This window comes from Aulonocara stuartgranti (assembly GCF_965226115.1).
Source record: "Aulonocara stuartgranti genome assembly, chromosome: 6".
Taxonomy (NCBI): Eukaryota; Metazoa; Chordata; class Actinopteri; order Cichliformes; family Cichlidae; genus Aulonocara; species Aulonocara stuartgranti.
The window spans coordinates 20,300,273-20,313,701 of record NC_138944.1 but is presented as its reverse complement, the minus strand read 5'-3'; the positions used below and the strand labels follow the sequence as shown (position 1 = coordinate 20,313,701).

At 40.3% G+C, this 13,429-nt stretch overlaps 1 protein-coding gene across 4 annotated transcripts in view; it reads left to right on the top strand.

Moving 5' to 3' along the window:
* slit2 (slit homolog 2) overlaps positions 1-13,048 on the top strand; it is a 103,212-nt gene extending 90,164 nt beyond the window's left edge. For 2 of the 4 annotated variants that reach the window (XM_082536312.1, XM_082536311.1), the window contains 9 exons: positions 112-135; positions 3,769-3,862; positions 4,517-4,654; positions 4,999-5,239; positions 7,764-7,894; positions 7,992-8,146; positions 8,441-8,795; positions 8,911-9,125; positions 11,250-13,048. In XM_082536312.1, the coding sequence (XP_082392438.1) occupies positions 112-135; positions 3,769-3,862; positions 4,517-4,654; positions 4,999-5,239; positions 7,764-7,894; positions 7,992-8,146; positions 8,441-8,795; positions 8,911-9,125; positions 11,250-11,506 (1,610 nt within the window). In that variant the 3' untranslated portion in view covers positions 11,507-13,048. The remainder of the gene's footprint in view (positions 1-111; positions 136-3,768; positions 3,863-4,516; positions 4,655-4,998; positions 5,240-7,763; positions 7,895-7,991; positions 8,147-8,440; positions 8,796-8,910; positions 9,126-11,249) is intronic. The other 2 variants (XM_082536314.1, XM_082536313.1) reach the window with 1 other exon arrangement.
* The last annotated feature ends 381 nt before the right edge of the window (positions 13,049-13,429 follow it).

Genomic DNA, 13,429 nt, shown 5'->3' with positions numbered 1-13,429 from the left:
CTAACTTATGTGGCGGTGTTCTCTCTCTGTCTTTCTGTGTTTTGCTGTCCTGTGTCTTTTCTCCCATCTTGCTCTGCTTTCTATCATCTGTCATCTTTTTTGTGGTTGCAGCTGCTACCAATGAGGTGGAGAGAGGTTAGTCTGTTCTTCTCTCTGTCCTTTCTGTCCCTCTCTCCTTCCTAACTTCCCTCATTTCCTGTGCTTTATCCACGGGAATGCTACAGATTCACCATAATGTATGCAGTCGTGCTCCGTGTTAGCAGTGCATGTCTTTGATGTATAAAAAGACCACTCTCAGATTTCTGTGGTTATACTGCTTGCTGCTTCACGCATACATGTGATGACCATTCCAGGTGAATGAGCTGAAATTAGAGGAACTGGCAATAATCTATATTTTTAGAAAGTAGAAATCCCATTAAAATACCCAAACTTACTAACATCTAGACTGCATTTATTCCATCCACTCCTCCAGAACAATCAAAATATATATTTTCAGTTTTAAAAGAAGGCTAATTTTCTAAACAGTCACACATTGTACTTATTATCCAGATTTACTTAAATGGTGCATTTGGTGCCGACTATTTTCAGCGGAACGTTTGGGGGTCCTGTGAGTATTTGTTTGATTGTACGATAGACTGAAATAGACTCAAACGTGCGTGTTTAATGCTTTTAAAGCTGTTTGGTTGAACAATGGAGGCTTTTGGTATTGAAGGAGTTATATTAAGAGCCATTTGAGTTTGTTTGAGTCTTTTTTGGACCATAACAAAAACATACTGAGTTACATCTTATCTTTTTAATAAAGGTCATTTTAATGTTCCACACCTAGGAATGAAAGTCTGGGACAATAAGCCAGTCTGCTTTCTGAAACGTAAATATCTAAAGTGGTATGTAAAAGTCCTGGGCTACCACTCATTTCTTTATGTTTATATAAAACAAGAGAAAGGTGCAGAGATTTATTAAAACAGGCACCAACAGAACTTAGAATACAGACTGTTGTACCTCTTTCCTGATCTCCTCTGTACCTACTGACAAAGATTTTAACCAAAAATTTCAAATTTGGGTTTGCTTTTGTTGGTGGACCTGCACCTTTTCATGCCTGTCAGAGTGTGTCGTCTTTGGCATTTTTCGTAGACTATAATGTCAGTGTGTTTTGTGACAGTCTGTTAGTAACAAAAGCCTAAATATAAAGTTTAAAACTGGTTCTTTGTGTGATAGAACACACATAGGTAACTCGAGTTAGGTACTTTTTTATGCTTGAATAATCCAGAGGTCAGTATAAATTGTATAATAAACTGAAAAACAAAAACATTTCTGAATGAAAACAAGTGGACAGCGTCCAAAGGATGATTTCAGAAAGCCCGGAGAATTAAAAACACTTTGGAAACAAAAATTACTTCTGGCTTCAGAAACTCTGGCTGCTGGAAGCAAAATGTGAAGAAATGATGGGTGACTCAAGACTTTTGCACAGTATTGTACTGTACATTAACCACCCAAAGTTCCTTTTTAAGGAACTAAAAACTTCCTTTCAGGCTTATGGTTTGCATGCATTTCAACCACAGTGTAATGATTTCTAAAAATTAAACAAACTGGTCCTCTGGTGTATGAAAAAGATATTTTAACACATAAAACTATGTTATACTGCCACTGCACCATCTGCTCTATTAATTCCTTTGCAGCTTTCTTAATGTGAACAAAAAACAAACAGTTTATACAGCTCTAAATGTTTAAATTGCCTGAAATAAAACGTGGTGAGTATTTTGCCACTGAGTAATGTTTGGCTCAAGGTTCATTTCTACACATACGACAGGACCTTTGAGGCTTCTCTGGAGCTCATTTCACATCCTAAAAAGTCGTGGGGGGAATAGACCAATATTTATCACATCTAGATTGTGATATTGTGACAAAAACTCACATGTAAATAAGAAGCCATCAAAGTAAACAAGCAAGTACTCACAGTCTTTTAACAGCTCTCTTACAGTTTTTTACAGACGCTAGGACACATTTCTCAATACTTAAGTCACTTTTGCAAAACTCTTCACACATTTCTCCTAACTGACCCTCAGCCTGGCAAAGCAGTTCATTTCACATTCAAAATGCACTACAACTACCAAAACACTTCATTCAGGTCTCAAATGAACACATTCCTCCAGAACACTAGCAAAGGTTGACAGCCGACAAACACACTTTGTCACCCACAAAACAATGACCTAAAAAACACTAACAACATGTAGCATTACACAGTGTTTTCCTGTGTAAAACAAGGACACATCTCTGTTTATAATTTCAATATATGTTACTGGAATGAATCAGACATCATGTATTTATGTTTATGTATTTTTATTTTTTTGCACTAAGTAATCCCAAAATACAAGAATTTGTATACACACCATCCACTGATACACATACAATAGTAATGCTAATCTACTCGGTCTTCCCTATTTGGCCACAGGTTCTCATCCACATCACATCTTATGTCATCTAGGGTAATACACCTAGGAAAGAATCTTCTGGCTGCCAGAATTGAAGGAGTTGAAAAATTGAAGGAGTAACAACTGTGTAGATGTTCATCTACAATGAGAATCAGCTGTGGCTGGTTAAACTGCATTGTTAGATTTAAAATATGTTTCAATAAAATATTGCCGTTGGATTTTGCTGTCTTTTCAAGTTTTGCATTGTGTTATTGTTTTGACCATAAGTTTAACAGTTTTGAAAACAGTATGTAAGCACATGCAAAATGTCCTGTCCGTACAAAGCTTTTTGGCAGTTGTTGTGTCTGAGTGAGAAGATGATTCATGAAATTTGAGAGATGTAGTCATTGAATGCATTTTGTGCCAAAACAATGATAACTGGTCCTCAGTTTAGCCCACATAGACTTCTGTTGTGCTCACTGTGTGAGGAGTTTTGCAAACGTGACCTAAGTATTGAGAAATGTGTCCTAGCGTCTGTAAAAAACTGTAATGACAGCTTTTCTTTTAAAGCCATTATGCTTTTCTGTCATACCGAACTGTTTGGAAAGGGGAAGAGATAATCCTAATATGATCATCTCAGTCAGACAGCTCTGTCTTTGAGTGCAGAATCCCCACCCACCTGCTGTTTGGGATGGTCAGCCAATCAGCAGGCTCAAAGGGAGGCTGGCCTTAAATTGAGAAGAGCTAAATTTACATATTTCAGACAGTAGGTAAACTAAGTGGTTGCACCAAAAACATGTATCAGATGAATAACTATTGTTACTGAAATGTGAATTGTTAAAAAACAACATTTTATATGCATTAAGCAAGTCTGACTGCTTTTAAGTCCGTGAGCGAAAGAAATCACTGTCTAAATGAAGGGCTTAAAAGCACAAACATCTCCTGCTGTTTCACGCTTATACTTATTAATCCCTAGAGGGTTGTGTAATTATTCCCAGCGTGGACTTCAGGAGTCAAGGAAACTGGTTTATTCCCTCATCAGTGATTCATTTGGAGTTCAGAGTTTCAGGAAGATCAGGATACTCTCTGGAGCATCAAGATTCCCAGCACTGAAATCATTTATCGGACCACTGTGTTGATTCTGGCCACAAGAGAGTCATCCATCATGAGACCAAGCACCCATTCAACTGACACACAAACACACACAAAGAAAAAAACAAACCACAACGAAGTTAAAATATTGATGTGTTTTATGTTTTCATTTCACTTTATCGTTAATACTGTGCAAAGAATTTAAAAAGTGATGAGGTGTGTGTGTGTGTGTGTGTGTGTGTGTGTGTGTGTGTGTGTGTGTTCCTAGGGGAGCTGTGTGAAGAGAAACTGGACTTCTGTGCCCCAGAGCTGAACCCATGTCAGCACGACTCAAAGTGCATTTTGATTCCTCAGGGATACAAGTGAGTAGACTGGAAACACGCACATGCACGCACGCACACGCACGCACGCGCACGCACACGTACGCACACGTATGCACACACACTCCTGTATAAACTAATATGCAGATATTAGAGTATGCAAGTAGTGGTTCTTGATTCTCTCCTGCATGATTTGAATACTTATATTTTTCACACAGAAATAATTGAGTTCCAGATTTTTCCCAGCAGAGAAATGGTGTGTGTGTGTGTGTGTTTGCATGTGTGGATGGGAGGTGTTGGGAATGTGATTTTGGCTCCCTAGTAAGGTTCCCTGGCGAGATTTTATCTGTACTTTTACTCCCTTGCTCCCTTGCTTGTGTGCGCTGTGGTCAGTGTAATTACGTCTGGATGTGCTCTGTGAGGCAGTTTGACATCATGTAAAAATTAGATTAGTTTGTGTTCTCTAGGATTTGTGGACTGTCTGGGTCACGAAGCAATTGACATGTTTTCTTTTTATTGTTAAGGAAATCTTCCACATGCAATTAGAGCAAATCTAACCACAGGCAGCCACAAAGAACAGCTGTATCCCTGCGAGTCCAGTAACAACAAGCATTTCTGTGTGTGTGTGTGTGTGTGTGTGTGTGTGTGTGTGTGTGTGTGTGTGTGTGTGTGTGTGTGTGTGTGTGTTCATTTTAGGTGTGAGTGCATTCCAGGATACATCGGCGAGCACTGTGAGCTGGATTATGACGACTGTGAAGAGAATAAGTGTCAGAATGGCGGTCAGTGCATCGATGCCGTCAATGGATACACCTGCATCTGTCCAGAAGGGTACAGGTGAGCTGCGCACCACAGAGGAAGTCACACATGCCAACAGTTTTTGATATATGAGGAGCTCCCCCTGGTGTGTATTGTCAGTTATTGAGATCAACATACTATTTTTCTCAAGGTCCCTGGAGTAATAGTACAGTGTGGTATTTTTTGGACTTTGGATTTGTCTAACTTTCACATTTGAAATGATGAAAAATCCAACTGTAACTGAAAGCACCGAAGAAGTATGTTTTTAAGCTTGTATGTTCTAGCAGCCGTACCACAAACTGATAATAATTATAAAAGGAACAAATAAAGGGAATGATCTGGACTCTTACGGTATTCCACGTGTGTTACAATGTGCGTTTCAGTGGGTTATTCTGCGAGTTCTCTCCTCCGATGGTCCTTCCTCGCACCAGCCCCTGTGACAACCACGAGTGCCTCAACGGGGCACAGTGCGTCATTGTGGGATCAGACCCCCGCTGCCAGTGTCTCCACGGCTACGAGGGAGAGCGCTGTGAGACTCTCGCCAGTGTCAACTTCGTCAACCGCGAGTCGTACCTGCAGCTGCCCTCCAGTCTCCTCTCACCACAGACCAACATCAGCCTGCAGGTGACCTTCTTTAAATTAAATGCAGCTCTGCACTTTTGCTTCGTTTCATTTCAGGTGAAATATTTTTGAAATTTTTGAAATGAAAATGTTTCCAAACTTTTTTTGAGCTTGTGACCCCTCAGAGTAAACAGAGTCACCGGTCAGTTTTACCAAAAAAAACCAGCACACAACAACACACTTAAATAATTTATATTTAAAATGATCTACTATTTTCTTAAAAACAACAAAAAAAAAACAGCTTTTGTAATGAAGTCTTTTTTATCTCAAAGCTTTAATGTAGTAACTCTAACTTCTGAGAAAATAACTTGAAATTTTGAGTTATTCAGTCACATTTCAACACAATAGCTCAAGATTTTGATTACGTTCTGCTTTTTCACAAACAAGCTTCATCTCAAATCATGAAATTTAAAAGAAAGGCCCCACCTGGCCATCACAGATTTGCTTACAGCTCTTATGACTGGTTTTCTTAAATAAACAAATAATAACAGTTTCATACTGGAAAAATGAGTCTGTGTGTCTATATACCTGTGAATCCATTCATCTGATTGGCACTGTTTTAAAGAATGTTGCATGCCTTGAATATGCAAAGCTGTAAACTAAAAATCAGTCCCCTACCTGTGAATGTTTGGTTTCTACAGACATCCAAATATTTTAGAGACTTCGAGCATCTGTAATTTTGTGTTAACTTGAGCTACACTCCTGAGAGTCCATATTCATAAAGTTATAGTACCAGATCTTTATTCCAAAAAAAACAGAAAATATTGCTGGAAAATATCTAAAAGCACCTCTCTCTTCCTTCATCCCTTAATTATTTATTTATTGAGAAAACTCATGGCATTAGGGAATTTTTTTTGTTGTTTTTTGGGAGGTCATGTGTTATACAGCGCACACACACACACACACTCTCTGGGGAAAACTGTCACACGGGAAAGGCGGATTACACAAAGTCACGGATTTTACACAAGCTATGTTCACAAAAGCTAGAAAGGATCACTAACGCGTCTTGCACAATCATCCAGCGATGAGAAGGTCTGTGTCCCGGCCTTAAATGGCATCACGTAATGGCAACATAATAGCAAACAGGTGTGTGGGCCAAGGGCGGGAGGCCGCAATGAGCTCCGCCCAGGCGGAGCGGCCAAGGAGAGAGAGAGAGCCAAAACAAAAACACATGTAGCCTTGTGGTCCATGACAATCTGTGCCTCCCATCAGATTTTATAATTTCACTGTGTCAGAATATTTATCATTAAACTCTCATTGGCATGCAGACACAGTTAGTGACTGGCTGGTGAACATAGTGGAGCGCTTAGCTGCTAAAGAGTCAGATTTCCTTCAGGGGTTTGTAAAGATTCATCTCCAGTTTGTGCTCCTCATGTATTAGCATACATTTAGATCACAGCAGCAACACCAACCATCAGGTTTGCCTTTCAATTTCTCTTCTAGAGAAACCAAACAAAACAGAGTTAAAGTAGGTGAAATCATGTGAATGCACGTATTAACAGGAACTCTCACAACAAGTTTGTGATGCTGATTTAATTTCAGGTTTAAGTAGGCAGGTATAAGTAGGGGTCACAGAAGTACACACATGCTTTGTTTAAGTTGAAGATGCAGATACTTGTGTTTAAAAATTGATCTCTTTACCCAAGTGAGAGTGAAGTAAGAGGAAGGCAAAGTTTATTTCAATTTAAACTCTAATGATATTGTTTTTAATTTGAACAGCTGTGATGTAGAATTTGCTTTGCCTGTATTGCAGATGATTCAGCCTCCACAACTAAACAGAAAGAGTATATTCTCAGGTTAAAGTGAGATTTAGCAGGTTGGGCTGTGGGGGAAATAATCACTTAGAAATCATTTTTATTTTGAGCATAACTAGATTTTCTTTGTGTTCAGGCTGCGATTAGCTGAGCCGAACTGAATATAAATATAAGTAAATCTTTAACTTTCCAGTCCTTCATTTTAGAAATAATGTCTGTCTTCAATCTTTCTCCATCTCAGAGTGAAGTTAGCTTTCATTCTTTTCTCTATCCAGGAAATACAGCAGCTGAACCTTTAGCTAGCAACACACTGTGTGACAAACTGCACACAAACAGTTTGAGTGTTTGCTGATGTTTGTGGAGCTGAGCTGTGAACCTTAAAAACATTATTTCCTTTATGCTCGCTAGATGCTGATGTACTCCGACCACAACTTACAGACATCTGCACAAACGTGGATGTCTTGGCCTGCTTTAACCCCAGAGTACAGAGTTATAAAAGATCTATAGATATTCTGTGCAGTGACTTGAAATAATAACTCCCCTTAAATATCTGAAAGCTAAAGTTTGTTTTGAAAATGTAAGGAGTAAAAGCAGAGATATTTGTTACACATATAGGAAGTAAAAGTGATAAGTTTTCAGAAAAATAAATACACAACTAAAGTACATATACCTGAAAATGACTTACTTGTTTTTTGTTGACAATTCTTACAGCAGGTGAAAAGAACTATGTGCACTTGTAGGCCACTAACATGGCGATCCTGCTGTGTTTTCAGATTGCTACCGATGAGGACAGTGGCGTGTTGTTGTATAAAGGGGATAATGATCACATTGCCATGGAGCTGTACAGGGGACGCCTCAGGGTCAGCTACGACACTGGATCCTATCCTCCTTCTGCTATATACAGGTATACAGAAAGCCCGTTCCCTGGCTCCACGTTCACATGATGGATGATACAGATGTCTGAAGTGAATTTCTCCCTCGTGTCTCTCTCTCGCTCTCAGTGTGGAGACAGTGAATGATGGTAATTTCCATGCCGTGGAGTTAGTAGCATCAGATCAGACTCTGTCTCTGTCCATCGATGGCGGGCCGCCCAAATCCATCAACTCCCTCAACAAGCAGTCCACACTCAATATAGATTCTCCACTTTATGTGGGAGGTAAGGACTCAGCGCTATGTATATTCTTAATGGCTGTGTCTGTGTAAGTGTTGTAGAACAGATAGATATCGTAATACTTAATAATAATAATTATACTTAATACAAATTATAGTATAAATACTTGGATTTAAACATTATGTACAGGTGGCCAGAGGCTAGGTGTGAAGCATCAAGTCATAAAAAGCTTTCACGTTGAGTTTGGACCTGATTTTATTTCCATACACACAAAAATATAATTAAGATGATCTTTAATCATCTTAAATGAGGCGCTGAGATACTTCTGTCTTCATGCAGGGATGCCAGAGCGAGCCTCGGCTTCTGGCGGTCTGTCGGCTCTACAGCACAGCTCGGGTGGCCGTAACGGCACGAGCTTCCATGGCTGCCTCCGTAACCTCTACATCAACGGGAAGCTCCAGGATCTAGGAGCTGGGCTTGAAGCGGGGCTCCCAGGATCTGGAACCACCCAGAGTACCACCAGAAAGTGGTTGGGCAATGGGGTGGAGCCGGGCTGTCAGCCGTGCCAGAGAGGGGCCTGCGTCCAAGGTGACTGCCACCCAACTGGACACCGCGGTTTCACTTGTACATGCCACGCAGGCTGGACGGGAACTTTGTGTGACCAGCAAGTTAGCAACCCCTGTGATGGCAACAAGTGAGTGTTTCTGCGCTTCGTCTAAAACCACAGCTAGTGCAATGGCTCTCAAAGAGAGACCACGATTTGTCTGTCCAGTTCTTTACCTTCTGTATTTCCCTCTTCCACCCTACAGGTGTATCCACGGTACCTGCATCCCAATCAACTCCTATTCCTACTCCTGCCGCTGCCAGCCTGGCTTTGCTGGTGTCCTCTGTGATGAGCAGGACCAGGATACAGCTAACCCCTGCAGCCTGTCTCGCTGCAAACATGGCAAATGTAGAGTGTCAGGCCTGGGCAAGGCGTACTGCGAGTGTAACAGCGGATATACAGGAGAGGCGTGTGACAGAGGTAAGCGAAACACGGATGCCTGTTCGGTACACTACCTTAATTCTTCTAAAAATAATAATCTAATACTCCAGTGGGCTTCTTTTAACAAAGTCTGAGCTTCTCTGTTACTTGCTAACTCTCTTTAAAGTGTCTCAGCAGCGTGTGTCTCAAAGTGTTTAATCTCTCTGCACTGACGCTTCTAACCTGTCGCTTTTTCAACTCAGCATCTCCTGAGCCTCCTCTTAATCCCACACGAGGGGTTACTCAGGTGAGACCATCTGATCGCATGTTAACGTCAGCTTTTCTTTACTAATTTTCCCTCCTGCATGCAGCCCAGCAAACCTCTCATCAGCATACTTGCTGTCACCTCATGCAACATATAGCATGACAAGTTCCAGCTTTTTATTGTTTTTCCCCACTGTAATGGAGCGCCGCAAACTCTGCAGAATAATAAAACCTTTTTTTAATACTAATTATAGCATTAAAGGAATACATTTTTGCAAAGGTATCATGGCTTTATATTAGTGGAATTATATCCCAGGACTGGTAAATCAGAAAGAACCAAGTATGTCTGTGTATCGAGGGCATTTCCTTTTCTGAGCTGGATACTACTTTTGTCAACTCATTTCACAGATTTATGGACAGCGTAAGATTCAGCTTAACAGCTCTTGACCAGTTGCCCTCACATCACATGTTTTGAAGGTGCCTAATATGCTAGTGTTGAATCTCTGCAGTTTGTAAACAGACCAAGTCTGGGAGATGATGATACAATCATTTACATGCTGCAGAGAGCTTCTTCCCATCTAGATAGTAATGGCTGCACAATGAGGATCATCCTCTTTGATTTCTCAAGTGCATTTAACACAATCCAACCGCTGCTGCTGTAGAGAAGCTACAGAACGTGTCAGTAAACACATCCACCATCTAATGGATTACTGACGACCTGACAGATGCAAGACTGAGGAGAGCTGTCTGCTGTGTTGATGAGCAGCACAGGAGCTCCACAGGAGAATTACACTGTAATTCTGTTTACCTACAAAAACATTAAGGTAGATACATTAGAACAAGTCATATTTTTTCAGGACTATACTATACAAAGCAAAACTATACATATATAGCATGTGTAAAAGTACATACACATTACTTAAGGTATAATTATTTCTTCATTTCCTTTTACCCCGTTATTGTAGTGTTAAATATTTGTAAATAATTGCGTTGTAATTTCAAATAAAATACACACATGGCAGGCCAGTTTTTCAGGCTGAGCTATTCAGTGTGTGCAACAAATTGATGGGCCATTTGAGGCGATTGAAGTGTACTTTGCTGCGGTCTGTTGGCGGAGCAACATCAGAGCTGATGACACCAACAGACTGAATAAACTAATTAGGAAACCTGACTTGAAGCTGTGGTGGAGATGAGGTCACCGTCCATCATGGATAATCCTGACGAGCTCCGGGCCCAGCCGCTGCTTACTGGATGGCAGTGAAGGACAGACCGACTCAGCTCCACTGACACAAAACCAGATACAGAAAGTCTTTCATACCACATACTACGAGTCTTTGTAGTAGTGTAGTAGTATCACTTCAATGTTACTACCAAATTCCTAAATATGAAACAAATAAAGTGTTTGATTGACAAAAATCAAGTTTTCAGCTGTCGAGTTGTTAAAAAGGCTTCTAGAAAAAACTTTCTTTTACATCTGAATTTAGTTGAACCAACAGCAGACATCGACTTCTACTAAACTAACGCCATTGAACCAAATTAAACCCGAAAGTTTTATGAACAGTTCACTCAGCAGTTTATTTCTAGAAAGGGTTTTTCTTTATTCTTCATGTTCGTGCCATTTTTTCCTCTTCTTGCTGTCCTCTTTGTGTCATTGGTGTACTGACTTGTTGTGTTGCTGCTTTTACCATTAAGATTGCCTGTCATTTGAACACAATAGAGCACTCCTGTTTGAACATTTCATTCCCACAAAACTCTTTTTTTTAAAAAGAAATCCAAACAGTAGTCATATCATTCCTAATATATTTCTTACTTTGTTGCCAAAGCCAGACAACCTTTTCCCATGATGTGCAGAATTGGTGGAGTTCTCAGTAAAAACTTTGGACACCTTGCAAATATTCTTTCTGTTCCTTGTGTCCGCAGAGGTGGCCTGCCGAGGGGAACGGGTCCGAGATGTCTACCAGAGACAGCAAGGCTACGCGGCGTGCCAAACCCAGGAGAAGGTCTCCCGTTTAGAGTGTCGAGGCAGCTGCCCGGGGGGAGCAGAAGGACAGGGCACCTGCTGCACCCCCCTTCGCAGCAAACGCAGGAAATACACGTTCCAGTGCACTGACGGGTCTTCTTTTGTCCAGGAAGTGGAGAAAGTTGTCAAGTGCGGCTGTACAAAGTGTTCTTCATAAAAAAAAAAAAGAAAGAAAAAACAGAGACGACACCCTCAGCAGATTTTTCTGTTCTCCAGACATGTTCTGTGTTCCTGCTCGCCTTACTTGATCCCCCACCCCCTGTTGTCCAAGATCCCAATTCCCCGTGAGGAAACCATGCACAGTACCCCCCACCACCTTTTTTTAAACCCTTAAAAAACAAACAAAAAAAAAGTTTCTTTTCTTGTCAGTGCTGGACTGATGATTGATGCTTCCTCGGTGGGGATGTCGAATTGTATTGTAAAGTACGAAAACAGACTTATTTTTTATTATGAAGTGGCGAAAAAGACAAAAAAAACACACACACACACACACAGAAGTTGACTTTTTCCTTTTATCTACTTCTTTTTGTTGGTCATGATGACTCTAATGGTGTGCCACACTTGTCTCTTCCCTGGAGGACTGACGTGTCACTGACAGCTGACCACTTCCTGACCACAGACTTCCTGCTTCCTGTCCCCCAGTTGTGTGTTTTAGGAGTAACCTTAGTACCACAGACTCACCACTAGGAGGAGCTGCGTTAAGGCACTGGGAGAGGGCGAGCAGTGACAACCTTCACAAGAAATCACCACTGCAGTCTGCAGTCTCCCTTTTAACAGACCTCCTGAACCCTCTGAGACTGTGTGCATGATCCTACACACAGCTGTGCTCAATCATGTGCTATTTTCTACAGCTACTGAACAACACACACAAACACAAACACACATAAATACTCTCACCTATAGAGGTAAACCTATTACCTGCCAGGATAAACACACTTCAGTCCGTTTATTCTGTCCCCAGTCATGAATGACAAGTATTTATTGTATCATAAATACCTGTACTTATTCAGTAGATTCCCCATGTATCAATCTGATTCTTTTAATATATATTAATTTATACAGTATTTGTCCTTATTTTTGTATTAAAAAGACATAATCTGTCAAGATAGCTGAACTAACAAAATGGTGAGAAGTTGTTTTTTTCTTTTTTTTTTTGGATCACTGAAACTATTGTGCTTGCCAGAGACCTTTAGTTACATTTTAATCTGCAAATGTGACGTGAAGACATTGTATATTTTTGTCGCGTTTCCTGGAAGTTTGTACTGTGCCATTACCAGAAGGTCTTTATATTAGAGTATAAATGTATAGATAATTTCCCTACCTATGTATTTCACACACAGATCTTGTGAGTAGCATTGACCCTAGAGGATGCTTAGGACTGTTTTTACCTTTTTAACAAATTTATGCTTAAAGAATACTGTGACTTTTTTCTAAATGAAACTACTTTGTTAGCCCCTTGGTCTCCGATGTTAACATGTTGCTGCTAAGTTTTTGTACCGTAGACTTGGATCCTGATCTGTATGTTATATAGAACTTCCTGCTCCTACTGTACGGGGGGCACCTTGTGTAACAGATAAATATGTCCCCCCCTCCACCACTACACATGTGCATTGTGCTTTATATATTTCCCCGTCTCCATCCCCAGACTAATGTCAGTTCCCTGACTGATGTTTGTTTATTAAACACAATATTTACCTCACACTTCTCAGTTTTGCTTTTCTGTCACACTAAGAAACACCGAGGAGAATGATTATTAAAGACTGGAGGTCAATAATGTGAAAAATAAACTCCCATTATTTTGAATTTTGTTTGCGTAGTGCAGAAAATCGAGACTACACCGGAAATCCTCACCTGTACCCCGTTTCATCCCCTTTCTTTAACTTGTTAAATATTTAATCATCTTAATTGTTTTTCATTTTCTTTTAGTGACAATTAGAACAATTTTATTCTTGCTATATTTTACCAATACATGTTTTCCGAGTAGAGTATTCTTCCATAAGAGTTTTGTTTTGTTTTTCTTTTTAAGTTTCTAGCTCAGCTGACTCGTAGAGTGGCATACAGGAGGGGGGGATATAAATAT